General features: G+C 39.3%; 1 protein-coding gene across 6 annotated transcripts in view; it reads left to right on the top strand.

Moving 5' to 3' along the window:
- MTUS1 (microtubule associated scaffold protein 1) overlaps positions 1 to 17936 on the top strand; it is a 154932-nt gene that overhangs the window by 119980 nt on the left and 17016 nt on the right. For 5 of the 6 annotated variants that reach the window (XM_077144363.1, XM_077144362.1, XM_077144367.1 and 2 more), the window contains one exon: positions 3709 to 3775. In XM_077144363.1, coding sequence (XP_077000478.1) covers positions 3709 to 3775 — 67 coding nt within the window. Of the gene's footprint in view, positions 1 to 2094; positions 2718 to 3708; positions 3776 to 17936 lie in introns of those variants that run through there. The other variant, XM_077144366.1, reaches the window with a different exon arrangement.

The following is a 17936-nucleotide window of genomic DNA, read 5'->3' as shown; positions in this document are numbered from 1 at the left end:
GGGGAGGAGGTACCTGTCAGACATCCTGGCCGAGCCATCTGATTCAGCTTTTTTCTGCAAAATCCTCTATTACACTGATACTGTTGAATCGCTAGCAAAATTGAGGCACTACTGGGACAACAGCCAGCGACTAAGTGCCTGTGTCCTAGAGACTCCTAATTAAATTATGGTGAGTCTGTTTCCCACCTCCCCCTCCCCCCTTGCTGCACTTCATACATTTAATGCATGAGGAAAAAGCACTTTCCTATCTAGATTCCCACCTCTCTTTTTGTCACATCATGTAGGATTATGCATGTTGCAGTATGAAGAGAATTAAATAAACTTGTTATCTGGACCATAAAGAATTTATCACGTAAGACAGAATCACTGCTATAGAAGCAGCTGAATAAAGAGCAATAGTAAATAAGTATCCAACTGGCAAATGCATTTTATCTTCAATAAGTAAAGGATAAGTACATTTAAAGGGCAGTCTTCCAAGAAGAGTTGGGTAGGAACTATCGCTTTCAGTATATGTCTGTTAAGGCATGGGTACTATAGTCAGCATTTTGCATACAGGGTCATATGTAACACATGCAAAGCTCCTTCTCGGTAGGCATTATTTCTGCTCCATTAACGAGAAATCAGATAAATTAAATAGCATGCTTGGGTTCACAAGGCCAGTGAGTGGTAGGGCAGAATTCCTCTCAAGGCATCTGGCTCTACAGCCCTTAGTTATTCCATTATCCTCTGCTGCTTCCCCTTAGATGAGGTCACCTCCTTTGGGGAAATGACCAAGGCATTGGACATGGAGATTTTAATTCTCCCTCGGTCCCAAGCTGAAGTTTCTTTTATATTTATCACAGCATCTGGAAGGTTGTTTGGATAATTGGTATTGAGTAATAACTGGCCAACGAATCAGAAGGATAAATATTCATTCATGGCATTAGGGGGAGGGAAGGGGGGCATTTCTAATTGACATTTAATATTCCCTGAAGGTTTAGGGTCAGGTAGAGAAGACCAGACCTTCCAGAAAAGAAGGATGGACATGCGTGGCACTGGTAACTTGGACATAAGGGGGCTGGGAGTCTAAACAGGAGCCAATTAAGTGACATCCATGGAACTAGGGAGATATTTGTTTATGCCATCGAGAGGAAGATTTTTGAGCATAGGAGTTTATGTGTGCAAGAAATATGGAATAATCTAACAGCCCTCTGAAAGTTGGGCTGAAAGGACACTTTCTAGAGTCCAGGAATGGGTTGGTGAAGTTCAGAACTAGGAGAGACTCTACCATGAATTCAAGACACATTCTGTTTGTGATAGACTGTGACAATTTTCATAGAATTACTCTTCGAAATTATATCCCTTAATTTTTCATCTCCCCTTTAGTTCCCACAAATTTGGAAAGTAGATTTAATTTTCCCTCCAGTTCTTACTTCTGTTAGCAATCTGGCTACTATTGGGAAGAGTGAATTTTAAGCAAGTTCACTGGATGTGTTACAGGGTTGCTTTTGGGTTACCTAGTACGCTGTCTTCTCAGTCACTCCTGAATGGCAAAACTTGCTGATGACTTACCTGAATAGGTTACTAGACAAACGGAATTAAGCTTACATACATGAGATTGAGGTGAATAAATTTGTATTTTTATTTTATTTTTCTTTCATTTTTATCTAGGTTGATTTTCCTCAAACTTTAATTTCTACATCGAAAAAAACCCAATTACTTTTGAGTTTTTTTAAAACTTGGACTCACTGATTTGTGATTTCAGAACAACTTAAAGCTGTACTTTTAAAATCAAACATTTAGATTACATTTAAGGTCCAATGTAAGTAGTTAGTATATTCCAGTCACTATTAACTGTTCATATGACAATGCTAGCATTCAAAGTTAACTTCCTTGGCTCTTTAATGAGAGGCTACTACAAATTAAAAAGTAAAAATACTCGGGGTTCTGTCCTGGAGCCACTTATTGAAGAGTATTTTGAAAACTATTGCTTTTTTATGTCTTTGCTTTGTATATATGTTATACTATACAATAAAAAAAAATATATATATATATATGATTTTCAGCTCTCAAGTCAGCATCGCAGACTTAAGGTCCGTGTTCTAAGCCTTCAAATTAAATTTTGAGAGAAACACCATTGATTTGTGTCAAATTCTAAGTCACAACACTTCAATTTTCATTGTCCTACACCTAATTCGTACCCTCATTCAGTAGACGGGTTTTAAAGAACAAGTTTCCGTTTTCTATTAGTGAATGCAATCATCTAATGACCTCAATTAGAGAGGGGGAATAAAAAAAAGGCTCACAAATCTAAAAATAACTCCATTATCCACGAAGAAGAAGCTCCGTTCTTCTTTCCACTGTACCAGCTGATATTTAACTAAGTGGCCATCTATCAGTCTAACGTCTGGCTCTCGTTTTTCATAAATGAAGGGCTGTGGCTTTAAGTAATCACAGGCTGCTCTTGCCAAAGGCAGAAGCTGCAGTATCAGCTTCTGTGGGGAGAGAGGCATCCGAGGCATACGGTAACCTGCAGGACATGAAGTAAGGCTAACCGAGGGCCAATGGCGCGCCTCCTGGTAGAGCTCGGAATGTAGACAGAGCCGGTTGGTGGGTGGCTCGGCCACCTGTGCACTTCTTGGACGGTGCGGGGGGGTGGGGGAGTTGGAGACAGAAGCTGGAAAATGGGCTGCTCCAGCAGCAAAATGTGCCTCCCTGCTCCATGTGCTGCAACAAGGGTAATCAGTATTTGTTTATAGTGCTTTTCTGGAAGGATGTCTGGAATTAGGGGGCAATGCTTTGAATGACAAGCAACTCTTGCCTGCAAAGCCTGAGTCTCATGATCTCTGCAATCCTATGCTCAAAATGCAGCGGGAGCCACGTCTTGAGTGATCCTGGTGAGGGCATTGTCAGAGAGACTTGAGAGGACATGGTTTTCCTTAGTTATGCCCTGCTGCCAGGGAATCTGCCTCTTAAGAAACTGATCTAATTACTGTATGTGTGTAAGTATGCGTGTGTGAGTGATTCCTATGGGTCTCCGGTAACTTCAGAATTGGTCTTTATCACAAGGTTGATAATTGCTTTTTTAATACCGAAACAACTGCCTGCTTTTCCTTGATTTGTTTTTCTGACATTTATTTAGAACTATGCCTGATCCAAAAATATATTGAAACGCAGGAAATATGTCATAGATTGAAATTAATTCATGTCTTTAAAGGATTGTTTTCTCACCGTAGTTTTATAAAAAATAACTTTTTGTCTTTCTTTTAGAAGTGGAAGGTTGCCTTGCTCAAAACTTTTTGTATTTGTGAACATAGGGCAAAGTACATATAAGCCTGTGTGTAGAGCATTAAATATTTATCTTCAGCTGATTAGGCCCCTATTGTCCTAGAAGGAAGAGATAGCATTATGTCTTAAGTACGGTATGCATTAGCTAAAAGGTTCTATGGATCAGCAGTGAAGTATTGTCTCAAAGTAAATATTTTTAAAGGCAGTCCAGTGCCTCAAATGAAAGTTTCACTAGGACCTGAGAAAATACAGATTTTTGAAACTCTAATTTCCTTAACAACTAAGGAACATCTGTGTTTTCTAACAACACAAACTGCTAGCCTAAATGATTCATATCTTGGCTTCTCAATTCTGGGTCTCGCTTTCCTAGTGCTAACAAATGTGTGCTTTACTGAAAGGGACTCTCTTGAAAACATTAGTAACTTGATGTGTTTTCCACAGCGGGAGGAAGCAGTGAAACAACACAAAATCCTATCTCAAGAACTTGTTAACCTCCGTGGAGAGCTAGGTAAGAGCTCTTTTTTTGTGTGTTATTAAATTTTACGGGAAGAGGGGAAAATTGGAAACATTTGGCTCTCCTATCTGCATTCTGGCTGGAGTTGTGTTTTGGCAGTTGTTAGTTCTCCCACTCTGGTGTCTGTGCAAACACTTACTATCAACATTTCTTTTGAATCTTGGCAGCTTGACCACAGGTTCACAGAATTCCTGACACTGATCTGACTAAGCCAAGCAGAGCTTATGCAGAAAGCACAACTCTGATGGCCAAAACATTTCTCTTTCTGAAGAGGGGGACAGGATAATGTTTATGATTGTATGGATTCCTGTTAAACAATTCCATCATATATTTTTTTCTGAACCACTTTTCATATTAAAGTGTAATAGGAAAATTCCTTCAATGATAGTAGTCATTACTTTCTCAAGGTGCTTTGTGAGAAGCTAGTATAGAGTTTAAGGGAAGCTACATTTTAGGGGCAACCTGTCTAAAGACAAATTCTCTACTCGCCTTACCATTTGAATGGAGCTGATGGTCAAGAGCCACCCAGTTAGTTCTTCAGAGGCGACTCTGCTGTTTCTAGCACTTCCACTCAGTGCTGCAGTTCCACGCTGAACTCCAGTTTAGTTCCTGTCTTTCCTAGAAAAGTCCTAGAGGGTGGAACAGAAAGAACACTGCCATTTCTACCTCACCTGCCACATTGGAATGAACCTCTGTCTTCTGTGGTCACCCCACTCCTAGAGAAACAACTTTCTGCTTTAGCTTCAGTCAGTTTGGGCACTATTTCTTAAGGAGGCTGAATTCCTTGATCTTGCCTGTTTTCTTTGGATGCTGACAATCTCCATGTAAAGCATGTGTATGTATGTGTACAGAAAATGAAAAGTTAACAGCCGGAGAAGTAAATCTGTGTTTATCTAGTTCTAGGAGAAGCGGCCCACTTTCCTTTTTATAAGACCAGACTTTAGACATGGCCAATCTAGTTTGCTGGTCGTGAATGCTCTAAATTTCATTTTCCCAGGCAAATTTCAAAGGAATGCTGGTCAGGACTCTGTCTCTACATTCTTCTCTGTGCACCTCCCCATGGGAGGCGAAACTTCTGATTGACTCTCTAGGTTCTCAGTTGCCTGCCAGGGCTTCAGTCATTTTCCCCTGGCCTTATTTTAGGTTATGGAAATGAAGACGTCTTTATGGAAAAGTAATTTTAAAATAGGCGAACCTGCAGGATCCAAAGACTTGTGCATCCTAATGAAACAGCTCAAGTAAACTATAGTTGAGAGGCAGCCCAGCTCCCAGAGGCTTGCAAGGCCTTATATTTAAAATTTGTTTATTGCCCTTTTGAGTATCCAAATGGCCAACTTAATTTGCTTTTGTAGGGGTTTTAAATAATGCAATGGTATGGTTAGGAGATCAGGAAAGAGGGCCTTTTGTGTTTCAGAGTTCATTAGGGACCAAGAGAGGTGGAGATGGCCCTACCTACTGGCTCACGTTTCCCCCTCTCTCCCCAGATGAGGCAGAACCATGAAGGAAACACCGTTTCTCATTGACTCTGGTTGAATGAATGATCCTCTTTTTAGCTTTCAGTGGGTAGCACAATTGGGTGTTTTGTGCCCAGGTACTGAGCACCTCCAGTTAGTCACACAGCCTGACAGGAAATAGCTGGCACAATTTGTACCCACTCTCACCTTTCCATCTGTGATAAGGAGAGTGTACCATGACCCGTGTTTCTGCTGCGTCTACATGTCAGGATGCAACAGCTGGCTGTCCATTATCGCTCATTCACCCGAAGCAGAGCTCAGGGGATGTGTCATTACCACTGTTGAAACAGGCAGGATTGCTCAAGTCACAACATAAAGTATTTGGGGAAGGGTTTTGGTTCTGTAAGGGGATGGAAGAGAAGCCTTTTAAACAGTTGTCCTGATGAAACGGTCCAGGAAAAATGCTCTGAAAGCTGCCAGTTTGAATGTTAGTTTTAGCATTAGTCAAAACGGGAAAAAAACTAAACAAACAAAACAGGTTTACAGAACAAAGTTTAACAGTCAGTTTTCAAACTGAGACACTTGAGAGTGAGCCATGGTGGCTCAGCAGGCAGAGTTCTCACCTGCCATGCTGGAGACCCAGGTTTGATTCCCAGTGCCTGCCATGCAAAACAGACAAACAAATAGACAAACAAACTGAGGCACTGGAGCAGAGTGGTTTAAAAGTGTGTGGTCAGACCGTCTAGGTTCAAATCCTTGGTAGACCGGTGACCAAGGACAAGTTACTTTACAGCTCTTGTGTCCCAAGTTCGTTCTTGGTAAAATGGCAGTTACAATTGTCCACCTCAAGGGTGGTTGTGAGAATTACATGAAGTAATGCATGTAAAGGCTCTAGCACAGGGCCTGGCACATAGTAAGCACCAAGTGTTAACTAGCGTTAAATAACGTGTGTTAAAATGAATGCAGTTTCACAGCTGGGTAGTGTTAATTGCATTTGCTGTTTTGTATGGGTGTAGATTATACTTCAGAAAGGAGTAGTAATTAGACGAAATGTTATTAGAAACCGCAGAGAACAGGCTGTTTTTTTTTTTTCTTCAAACTCAAATGGATGTGAGACATGGCCTGTCCTCTCCTCATACAATAGAAGTTTTTGGTGTGTGCTCAAAAGTCTTGATCCATCCCTTCCTAGTTAGAAGTTACTCACATTTTTTAGCACAGTTTCTTCATTGATGATACGAAGTTCATGTTTATGTTGCCGGGTTATTGCGAAGCGTGAATAAAATAATATATATAAAGTAGCGGGCACAGTGCTTTGTCCATCCCAGGCAACTCAAGAAAGAGCTGCTCCCATCATCATCACTGAATTTTCTACTTTTGCCCTCTAAAGAAATAGGGTTTCATTGATGCCATTCTTCTGTTGGGTAATTTTTCTTTATTTTTCCATGAAAATGAGGGGAAGCTTCCCAAACTCTGAGAGCCTCAAAGAATAAAGGACAACTCATAAACTCAGGAGAATGAAAGCCCAAGTGGGGTCTGGTTTTGACCTTTAGAATTTAACTTGGCTCCAGGTTCCCCTACCATTGACTGACCTACCCATTGCTTTCTTACTTGTACCCTTACTTGTCCTACTACCAAGTTAAGCCAGGTTACCTTAAGTGCAGCCTGCAGGTGTCTACCTCTGAGCCACATGCCTTCCTGGAACAGCCTTCCATTTCCTCCTGCAAAAACTCTTCAAAAATCTCTTCTTTCAGACTCCACAGAGCAGAACCACAAGGCTCCCTTAATTAGTATGTTTACTACTAATCATAATTGTATTACTACTAATAGTAGTAATTGTATTACTACTAATATAATTTGCATTAGTGTATTTACTACTTCCTATTGTTTTATTTATTATTTCCTGTTGTCTTAAGGTAGTAAACACCTTAATTGCAAAGATTCTTTCCTGTTTCCCATGGGGAAAAATGCTGTAATGTGTTTCACATTTTCATGAGTAATTAAGTATTTATGGGTATTTAAGGCATTAAAATTCCTTTTCAATAGCATATGAAAATTAAAGAAAAATTTGAAGTGAGAAGAGAATAGTCCATCATTCCACTGTCCTGACATAACTTTTGTGTTTGCATATTCCTTTGTCTTTGTTTATGAGAATATATTTGACTTTGCCCTCTGACTTTTTAGATTAAGGTATAACTTACATATAATAGAAAGATTGCCACCCTATAACTTTTTTTTATTGTCTAGTATAGTATATATACTAAGCAAAGAAATAAAAGAGCAATAGTTTACAAAGCACTCTTCAAAAAGTGGTTACAGGATAGATCCCAGAATTTGTTATGGGCTGCCATACGATCCTCTCATATTTTTCCTTCTAGCTGCTCCAGAGTATAGGAGGCTAGTGGGCTTAAATACTTTATCACCACAATCAACTTTTTTTCCTTCTTTTTTTATAACAATAACATATATACAAAAAAGCTAGAAATTTCCAAGCACAGCACCACAGTTAGTTGTAGAACATACTTCAGACTTTGACATGGGTTACAATTTCACAATTTTAGGTTTTTTCTTCTATCTGCTCTAAAATACTAGAGACTAAAAGAGATATCAATTTAATGATTCAGCATTCATATTCATTTGTTAAGTCCTGTCTTCTATGTATAATTCCACCATTACTTTGATCTTTCCATACCTCTCATTGGGGTTGTTTGGGCTATGGCAATTCCACAATTTTTGATATTGGAAGGGTCTGTCACTAAAATGGAGTAGGGAGATGGAACTATCTGATGTTCTGAAGAGGCTGGGCTAAGTTTCAGGACTTATCTGGACCAGGGACCCATCTGTAGGTTGCAGGTTTCTGGCAAGTTACTCTAGTGCCTGGAACCCTTATGGAATCTTATAAATTGCCCTAGGTCTTCTTTAGGATTGGCTGGAGTGGTCCTGGTTGGGGGTTGGCAGGTTATGAGAGGTAGCAAGGTCTACCTGAAGTTTGCATAAGAGCAATCTCCAGAGTAGCCTCTAGACCCAATTTGAACTCTCTCTGCCACTGATACTTTATTAATTACACTTCTTTCCCACATTTTGGTCAGGATGTAATTGTTGGTCCCATGGTGCCAGGTCTGGATTCATCCCTGGGAATCATCCCCCAAGTTGCCAGGGAGACTTTCATCCCTGGATGTCATGTCCCATGTAGCGGGGGGAGGGCAATGATTTCACTTGCAGAGTTGGACTTAGAGAGACTGAGGCCACATCTGAGCAACAACAGAGGTCCTCTAGAAGTAACTGTTAGGCATACCTATAGGTAGTCTAAGCTTCTATGCTACCTACATAAGCTTCACAAGAGTAAGCCTCATGATCGAGGGCATGGCCTATTGATTTGGATATCCCTAAAGTTTGACACAGTACCAGGGAATTCCCTGATGGTAAACTTTAATAGTTCCATAGTCTTTCTCCCCTCACTCATGGGAGTTTGCCAATACTTTTTGATTATTTGGTTAATATACTCTAGGATGTTTCCAGCATTACAATAATCTGTACAGGATTAAAGGACCTCTTTCTCATTCTATGCTGTCTGTGTTTCAATTGTTCAAATGAGCTATACAGATAGGTTGAATTAGATTATGCACAACAGAAAATTTCAGTTCCAGATCAAATAAACCTTTCTTCCATTGGTCCACTCTATCACTTTAACAAATGCATTTTAAGAAGTATTTATAGAACAGATTTCAGAGTTTGGTATGGGTTACAGTTCTATAATTTCAAGTTTTTCCTTCTAGCTGCTCCAAGACACTAGACTAAAAAGAAATATCAACATAATGATTCAGCAGTCACGCTCATTTGTTAAATCCTAACTTCTCTGTTATAACTCCTCCTTCTCTTTGATCCTTCTCCCAGTCTTTAAGAATATTTGGATTATGCCCATTCTAACTTTTTTGGTGTTTTAAAGGTGTGTCAACAATATGGGATACGGGGATGGAACTCTTGGAAAACTGGCATCTCTGGGTTTCAGGACGTATCTGGCCTAGGAACCATCTGAAGGTTTTAGGTTTCTGAAAAATCAACTTAGTGTTTGCAACTTTTGTAGGATCTCAGATAGAATGTTCTTTGGTGTTAACAGGAATGATGTTGGTTGGAGTTTGACAAACCTTGGCAATCAGCAATATCTAGCTGAAGCCTGCATTAAGAGTAGCCTCTTAACTCTATTTGAATTCACTTAGCCACTGAGATACAGAATACCTTATCTTGTTGCATTTCTTTTCCCCTCTTTTAGTCAGGAAAACATTGTTAACCCCATGGTGTCAGGGCCATCCCTGGGAGTCATGTTCTACGTAGAGGAAAAGGTAATGATTTTACTTGCAGAGTTGGGCTTAGAGAAAGAAAGGCCACATCTGAGCAACAAAAGAGGTCCTCTGGAGGTAACTCTTGGGCATATTTATAGGCAGGCTTAGCTTCTATGCTATTGAAATAAGTTTATGAAGAGCAAGCTTCAAGATCAAGGGCTTGGCCAATTAACTTAACTTGGGAGTCCCTAGTGTTTGAGACCAGGGGTTTCCCAGGTGGGAAAGTTTAGTAGTTCAATACTTTTTAATTGTCTGCCCAACATACTCTGGGTTGTATCTGGGTGTTACATTAAACTATACAATATTGCAAGTCCTTGTTCCTATTCTGGGCTCCATGTGCTTGGGTTGTTTAAATCTATCCAGACAGATTAAGTTAGATTATGTGCTACAGAAAATTTAGATTTTGGACAAAATAAACCTCTCTTCCTTTGGTCCCATACAATAAGTGAGCTTCTGTCATTTACCCTGTATTCTCATTTACCTTAGACCCAATCAGATCAGCTTTGTTTTTATCTTTAATTGAAGCCTGATTTTTTGTTCGTTTGTTTCTTTAACAGTTGTTTATAGCAATGCTGACTTTAAGTGCTTCAAAACTCCAACTCTGAGTCTTAGGTGTCACACAGATTCCCAAAGTTTCATGGAAATACCAAACTGTACACATGTAGCACAGCACCTCCGAATCTAGAAATAATACTTAAAGCTCAGGAATAAATGTAACTGCTATAGGAGCTTACAATGTAGGCCCCAATTTTCTTATAAGTGTTTTCTAAAAGAAAAATATTTGTCCTTTTGTTTCTGGATTATTCTGTACAACTTAAAGTCCTCAAAGCTCATTCACTTCAGTGCATGTCTCACAATTTCATTCCTTTCTGTAGCCGCACAGTATTCCATCATATGTATCCACCACAGTTCTCCTTTCTGCTTCTCAGTCACTGTACCCTTTGGCCATCTCCATCCGTTGGGCATCACGGATAAAGTCCAAAATAAACAATCCATGTCTTGCAGTATCCTCGCTTTGTTTTATAATCATCATCACTCTTAATTTCAGACAATTTTCATTGCTCCGAAGAGAAAAATAACAGATGAACACACCCTCACTAAAGAGAAAATCCAAAACTCCCCATAATTCTTGTCCTTCTCCTCCAATTATTCACCCCTAGTATTGCTATGGTACGGATGATGACTTCCTGTCAAATATAGGCTATAGCATGTAATAGTGTACCCCTATACCCTCTATACCCCTCTATTATTGACTCTTTGTATAGAATTCATACCTTTGAAGTAGTTCCTGCAAGAATTTATATTTGTAGTGTTAATAGGTGAGACACATGACTCTGCGCAACACCTTTCAACCATATTCACCTTCAGTATGGCAATATTACTTATCAACCCACTAATGAACCACCGTCACTTCTATCCATTCCCATATAGTTAAGTTCAACCTCATTAGGTAACCAATTGTTCATCCATCTCTAGCTTCTGTCTCTCTCAGTCCCCTATATTCAACATATAAGACTCTGAGTTTACCTTTACCAAGGTCATAGAAGCAAAATCAAACAGTATCTGCCCTTCTGTGCCTGGCTAATTTCACCCAACGCTATATCCTCAGGGTTTATCCATGGTGTCATATGTTTCAGGACCTTATTTTGTCTTGCCACAGCATAATAATGCATCATATGTTTATACCATATTTTATTTATCCACTCATTGTCGAGGGGCACTTGGGTTGTTTCCATCTTTTGGCAATTGCTCTTCATATCTTCTCACCCCTCTGCAGCTTCTGGCCATAGCCTCATTTGTACCCCATACCTCTTTTGCACATCCTCTCTGCCTGAAATGCCCTTCAATTTTTTGTCTTTCAGATGCCTCCTTTGCTCATTCTGAAAATCTTACCTGAATGATCTTGTCTTTAGTTATGTTTTCCCATATCTCTCAAGCAATTCAATTACTCCCTCTGTTACACTCTTCAGGGTACTCTGTGCACACTTGAAACTTTGTTCTTATTTATTTATAGGTCTGTTCTCCCACTTCAGATTCATGAGCTCTTCCAGAAGGCTGTCTCCTTCATCTTTGTGTTCTGCCACCTAGCCTGTGCCTGGCACTTACCAGGTACCCCAGTGAATGAAGGATCTTACTACTTAGGACATTAGCTAGGGAAAATTGTTTTTCTCCTCGTAAACTAATACTCACTGATTTTTTTTTTGCATAAATGCTTTTCCATAAACTGTTTAAAAACACATCTGTTTTTAGGAATAAAGAATAATAAAGTAAGTTGAGCTGTCATTTCCTTGGAAACATTGTATATTATGTCTGACAATATAAATTAATCTACATATTATTTTGAAAGTATCAACCCTTGAAATAGATTACAGTTAAATTTAATGATTTGCATCAGCAGCAGACATTTTGCCTCTGACAAAGAAGTTAAATGTGTAATGCTAATTATTTCCAGAGAGATGTTGAATGAGAACTGGTATAGTGGAGTGCTGTTATATGGTCATTTGGGGATCCTATTGCTTTTTATTAATGTTAATCACTGGAATCACAAAATTTTTCATCGAAGTTAATGAAGAAAGAGGTATTTTATATTTAAAAATATTTTTTTAACCAACAGAATTAGCAGCTATATCATCATTGGATACGGTTGTCTTGATTGTATTTCATGAATCAATTGTGATTCTAACCATTAATTCACTAAAAATCCCTGCATTCCCATACTAGTGTAAAAGACTGATTGTGCTCTCGGTGTGTAAAACTTAAATGGGTGCATCAGTGATGCTTATTGAGTGCTTTCTGGTCCCTATCAGAAATCTTCAGCTCCACTTCGACTGATTTGTATTTTATTAAAAAGAAATTGAGACTCAGAAGTTAAGTTTCCTAAGTTTGAACAGCTAGAAAAGCTAAGAGCTTGGATAAGATGTCAGGATGGCCAGACAGCAAAACTCCTTTAATCACAAAAGGGGCCACTTAATGAAACTATTTGAAAGATAGGAAAGTCATTTGAAATAAGCACTAGTTTGCATTGATAATTACTTTTGGAATCTTTTTCATCTAATTAAGAGCTTAATAAGTACGTTTTATTATTATGTACTAGGAAATAGCAAATTGCCTCTGCCAAAAGCAGTGTACAGACTGTCTAATCAACTCTTAATCAGGGCTTATGAACTTCAGGCTGGCTCCCACTTTAAAGAATGTGTTCGTTCTGTTACTGTTCTAATCTATAGATTTGGTTTAACAATGCTATGTATTTAGAATAATTTAAAACCCTTTACAGTTAAGTTACTGTTGACCGGTAGAATTGAGGAAGTGATTTTTGAATGGGCTTTAATAAATAATCATATGAATATAATGAAAACCAACTCTATGGCAAAACGATGCTTTTCTCTTGCTGATTTGAAGATGGACTTAATCACCCCAAACTTGGCTCATTCTTTTTGTATCCGTGTCTATCCCAAATGTGGACCTTAGCTGGCTGTCTTTATAAGTAAAGGGCCATGTTTTTTCATCCATAAAAATGCAAACTACCACCAATGATACCTGATTTTGAAAGCATATTAGAAGACTTCTTGAACCAACTCCAGATTCTAAATTGAGAAGGCCAAGGTTTGGCTGTCTTTTGATTAGCCCAATTCACTTTTTTCTAATGTCTTTTGTAGAGCACAGTGGTTCTCAAACTAAAGTGTGTGAGAAGATAGGCCTCGTTAAAATGCAGATTCCAAGATCTCATGCCTTTTGCTTCTGATATTCTTGGTTTGGGATGGAATCCAGGAATCTGTCCTTTCACTGGTCATCCAAGTGTTTCTGATGCAGATACCCTCTCAACTCCACTTTGACATTGCACAGGCTGTAGAGAATGTTTCCTTCATGCATGAGATTATATAGGAATCAAGTAAGCACAGAAAGAATAAATAATATCAAATTCATCACTTGAATTGGGTTCATTCTTTTAGTAAACGTCCAAATTTTATACATTCAAGGGTTTTCAGCAGCCCTTTTGACCCTTGCACCCTAAAAATGATTCATCAGGAAAGAAGGCAAGGCATAATAATACCTGACTTGAAATCACCATTTTTTTTTAAAATCAACCTTAAATTTATTCTTTTGACTGAAACATTTCTTCAGATGCCAGCTAATTGTTTATCCTCAGGCTTGAAATTTAGAACATGTTGATCAGTCAGCCGAGCTTTCATCTCTGATCTGCTTTCAGTCTCCGTGTTTTCATTTGAACATGGAATGTTTGCTGTTGTGATAACAGGAGCATCTGTTTGCAGTGTTTTGTTGCCCAGTGACTAAGGTCAAAAAACAGCACAGCCTTTCAAACTTTGATTTAGGGTGGGAGGGGAAGAATGGTCAGGAAGACCTTGCGACTTAGTGGAAGCTCCGGAGGCTGACTAAGCCAGGTTATCATCCCATATGTGAGTAAGACTTTGTCAGTCTAATCAGTGTAGGGAAAAATAGTCAATCATTTTTACTTGTCCCAGCTTGCAGCCTTTTCCAACTGAGTGTCCAGAAGAGAATTAAGGCTTAATGCCCTGACATCCATTGCACAAATGAATTAACTTCTGTTTATGCATCTTGGATTGAGGAAATAGTCACCCAAATAATTTTGTGCTCTGGGCTCTAGAGCTCCCACTGAAAAAGACTGAGAGACTTAGGATCTAAATTCCATTCTGCCATGTCAGGTCCCTCCAATGTAAAAGGAGATTTTATGAAACACCTATTTATTAACTCCTGGCATCATTATATTATATGAAATTATAAATGTCAGAGCACTTTGGAAGGTGCAAATAAACTGAGTTTTAAAGGTAAGGTGGTATGATTTATGGGAGAATTTGGTAGCACAGTATTTTGTAAAAGTACATTCCTAATAAGTTATCATGGGCCAAAGGCTTTGAAATTGGTTTATGCCAATTCATTGCTGTAATTCCCAAGAGCAATCAGAAATCTAGAAATGTAAAGGCCCTTGTCTACCTCCATCTGCCAGATTTCTCAGCTGCATGAGAAAGGAGTGCTGTGTGGGGAACAAAAACTGGAGCTCTGATGGGAGATGACTATTCCATAGACAAACTGTGAAGATTTGCACTCCTACATACAATAGCTGCTCCCTATTTCACTTTTTCTCTCACTAAACTGTCACATTAATAGGGCAGGTGGTATTTATTCCTACTTGGCATATCAGGACACTGAGGCCCAGAGAGTTGGAAATGCCTGCTGTTGGATAGTGTTCTGGTTTGCTAGCTGCTGGAATGTAATGCAACAGAAACAGAATGGCTTTAAAAAGGGGAAATTTATTAAGTTGTTGGTTTACAGTTCTAAGACTGTGAAAATGTCCAAATTAAAGCAAGGCCATACAAATGTCCAATCTAAGGCATCCAGGAAAAGATACCTTGGTTCCAGAAGGCCGATGATGTTCAGGGTTTTTCCTCTCTCAACTGGAAAGGCATGTGGCAAGCATGGTGGTGTCTGATGGCTTTCTCTCCAAGCCTCTTGTTTCATGAAGCTCCCCCAGGGATGTTGTCTTTCTTCGTCTCTAAAGGTCTCTAGCTGCATGGTTTCTGTGATATTCATGGCTCTCTGCTCATTCTGAAGCTTTCTCCAAAATGCTTCCTCTTTTAAAGGATTCCAGGGAACTAATCAAGACCCATATGGGATCGGTGGAGCCGCCTCTCTGCGGAGATAATCTAATCAAGTTGTCAATGTGCAGTGTTGAATAGGGTTTAAAAGAAACGGCTGCCTCCAAAAAATGGATTAGGATTTAAACCTGGCCTTTCTAGGGTATATAATCCTTTCAAACCAGCACGGATAGTTAGTGTAGGTCTCTTCCTTTTGTTCTTCTGTAGGCTACTGTCTCTCCCCAAGCAAAAAAGAGCAATTTACTTTAAAAATCTGGTTTCTTGGTTACTTTGTTCAGTATATTACCATCTCTCATTTTGAAACAGATCAGATCCCAATTTATGAGCATTCCACCTTAGTCACGTGCCCAGGAAATGGGTCATGAGAGGATTTGCCTTCTTGGAGTAACATTATCAAGGAATCACTCAACTGCACTGCTAGTGGAAGGTGGGGTCCCCGTTCGTGGTTCTGGGTAAGGTGCAGGAAAAGCAGGAGGGGAAAATTATTTTTACCCCAAGAAGTGGTTTGCTCCAAGTACCATTAAAGAAAAGGGGTGAAGGTGCACGAAGCTCAAAGCAGGGGCCTGAGTCAGGTAGCCAGAGAGAGTTTGAGAGAAGGGCCGAGAGCAGGTGGACAGAGATGGGCTTGGGCACCTCCTCTCCTCTGCAGCTGGTTTGCAGACAGAGAATTCAGCCCAGGGAGGCACCGCCAACCCCAGGAAGCATCTAAAGGAAGTGTGTGCCGGGAGGTTGGGGGGGGGGGGTACGAATCCATTTAGTTCCCTTGTCTGTCTCTTCCATGAAAGTTTTATTTTGCCTGTGCTTTTTTATATCTTATGTCCAATTTAGACAAAATGTCCTGAAAGTCAGGAAAATTCTTTATGGTATCGAGAACAATAGTGGTAGAAGGTTAAAATTTGAGGTGCAGCTGTACTATAGCATAACACGCCATCATTCTGTGTCTGTTTATGTATTTTCTTTGAGCACTAGACAAGCAGTGCTCCTTTTTAGCTGTTATATTCTGCTATGGAATCCCAAGCGTGTCTTTGAAAAATCATTCAATACATTTGAATCAGTAAATGCTTACAGGGCTAATAACAATAATAGTAACCTTTATTGAGCCCTTACTGTAGTCAGGCCCTGTGCCAGGTGCTTTGCATGTGTTATCTTATTTAATCCCATAGGGAAAACACTAATCATTCTAGTTTGCAAGCTGCCAGAATGCAATATACCAAAAACAGAACTTCTTTTTAAAAGCTAACTTATTAAGTTGCAAGTTTACAGTTCTAAGGCCCTGAAGATGTCTGAATTAAGGCATTGAGAGAAAGATACCTTAACTCCAAAGAAAGGGCCAAAGAAGTTCCGGGTTTCTCTCTCAGCTGGGAGGGCACATGGCGACGTCTGCAAGCTTTCTCTCCTCATTTCATAAGGCTTCCCCAGGGGCCTTTTCCTTCTGCATCTCCATAGGTCTCTGGCTGCATGAGCTCTGTTGGTGCTAAAGCTTTTTTCAGAATGGTTCCCTCTTAAAGGACAACTGAGCAACCCTACCTTGAATGCATGGAGACTCATCTCCATGGAAACCATCTAATCAAAAGTTACCACCCATAATTGGGTGAGTCATATCTCCATGGAAATGATCAAAAAGATCCCATCCAGCAATATCGAATAAAGATTAAAGAATTTGGCTTTTCTGGGGTACACAGCACTCAAATCAGCATACTAATATATCCATTTTTCAAAACTGAATAAATTTAGGCTTAGGAAGCTAGTTATTTGCTCATATCACAAAGTGGGTGAATGGTGTGGCTGAGATTTTGGCTCCAATCTCTTAAGACCTTTATTTATGTTCTTGAACATTAAAATCTTTTTCATTGCCTCATAATGAAACACGCTCTCATGTGAAATTAAGAAAGCTCTGTATCATTTCAAAAGGATATTGACAATCTGGGAACATGATTGTGTAATGTATTCCTCTGTAAACAGCACATTTGCCAGTCACCAAAGGGGATATTGGTCTCTTTGAGATGTGTGACCATCCCCTCTTAGGAGAGCCTGAGGACTAATTAGATAGAGGTTCCACTTCCGCCCCTTGGGGCTTGTTGCTAGGACCTGGGATAAATCCAGCTCTGCTTTTCAGGGGTTATATCTGAATGTGACATTTGGGGCTTTTTGTTTTATTTGGAAAGTATGATGTCAAGCATTTCACCACTTTGGAAGTATTTTTTCCTTGCTCAGTTATCCATGTTATAAACAAGGAGTGTCTCTAAAGTTTTTCCTCCTCCATCTTTAGCCTCGAATTGTTCTCAGAGCTGGTTCATTCCAAAGTAAAAATAGTCACCTGCAATCTTTAACGTGGCCTTATGTTTTGTGACAGTCTTATGAATTAGTTGGTTTCTCTCTTTTTTTTTTTCAAATTTTTTTGTGAAATATAGCATATATACATTTCAAAGTACATTTTAGCAAGTAATTATAGAACAGATTTCAGAGCCTGGTTTAGGTTTGTTTTCCACAATTTTAGGTTTTTCCTTCTAACTCAGCCAAGACACTGGAGACTAAAATATCAGTATAATGATTCAGAAGTTAAACTCTTTGTTAAATCCTATCGTCACTGTTATAATTTCTTCTCCTTCAATCCTTCTACCAATCTTTAGGGTTATTTGAGCTATGTGCATACTAACTTTTTCACATTGGAAAGGGTGATAGTATGGAATAGGGGATGAACTAGTTGCTGTTTTTGGCCCCTCTGGGTTTC

The sequence above is a fragment of the Tamandua tetradactyla genome, chromosome 26 (assembly GCF_023851605.1).
Source record: "Tamandua tetradactyla isolate mTamTet1 chromosome 26, mTamTet1.pri, whole genome shotgun sequence".
Lineage (NCBI taxonomy): Eukaryota > Metazoa > Chordata > Mammalia > Pilosa > Myrmecophagidae > Tamandua > Tamandua tetradactyla.
Note: the sequence above shows the minus strand (reverse complement) of the source record. Positions and strands in the feature narration are given on the sequence as shown.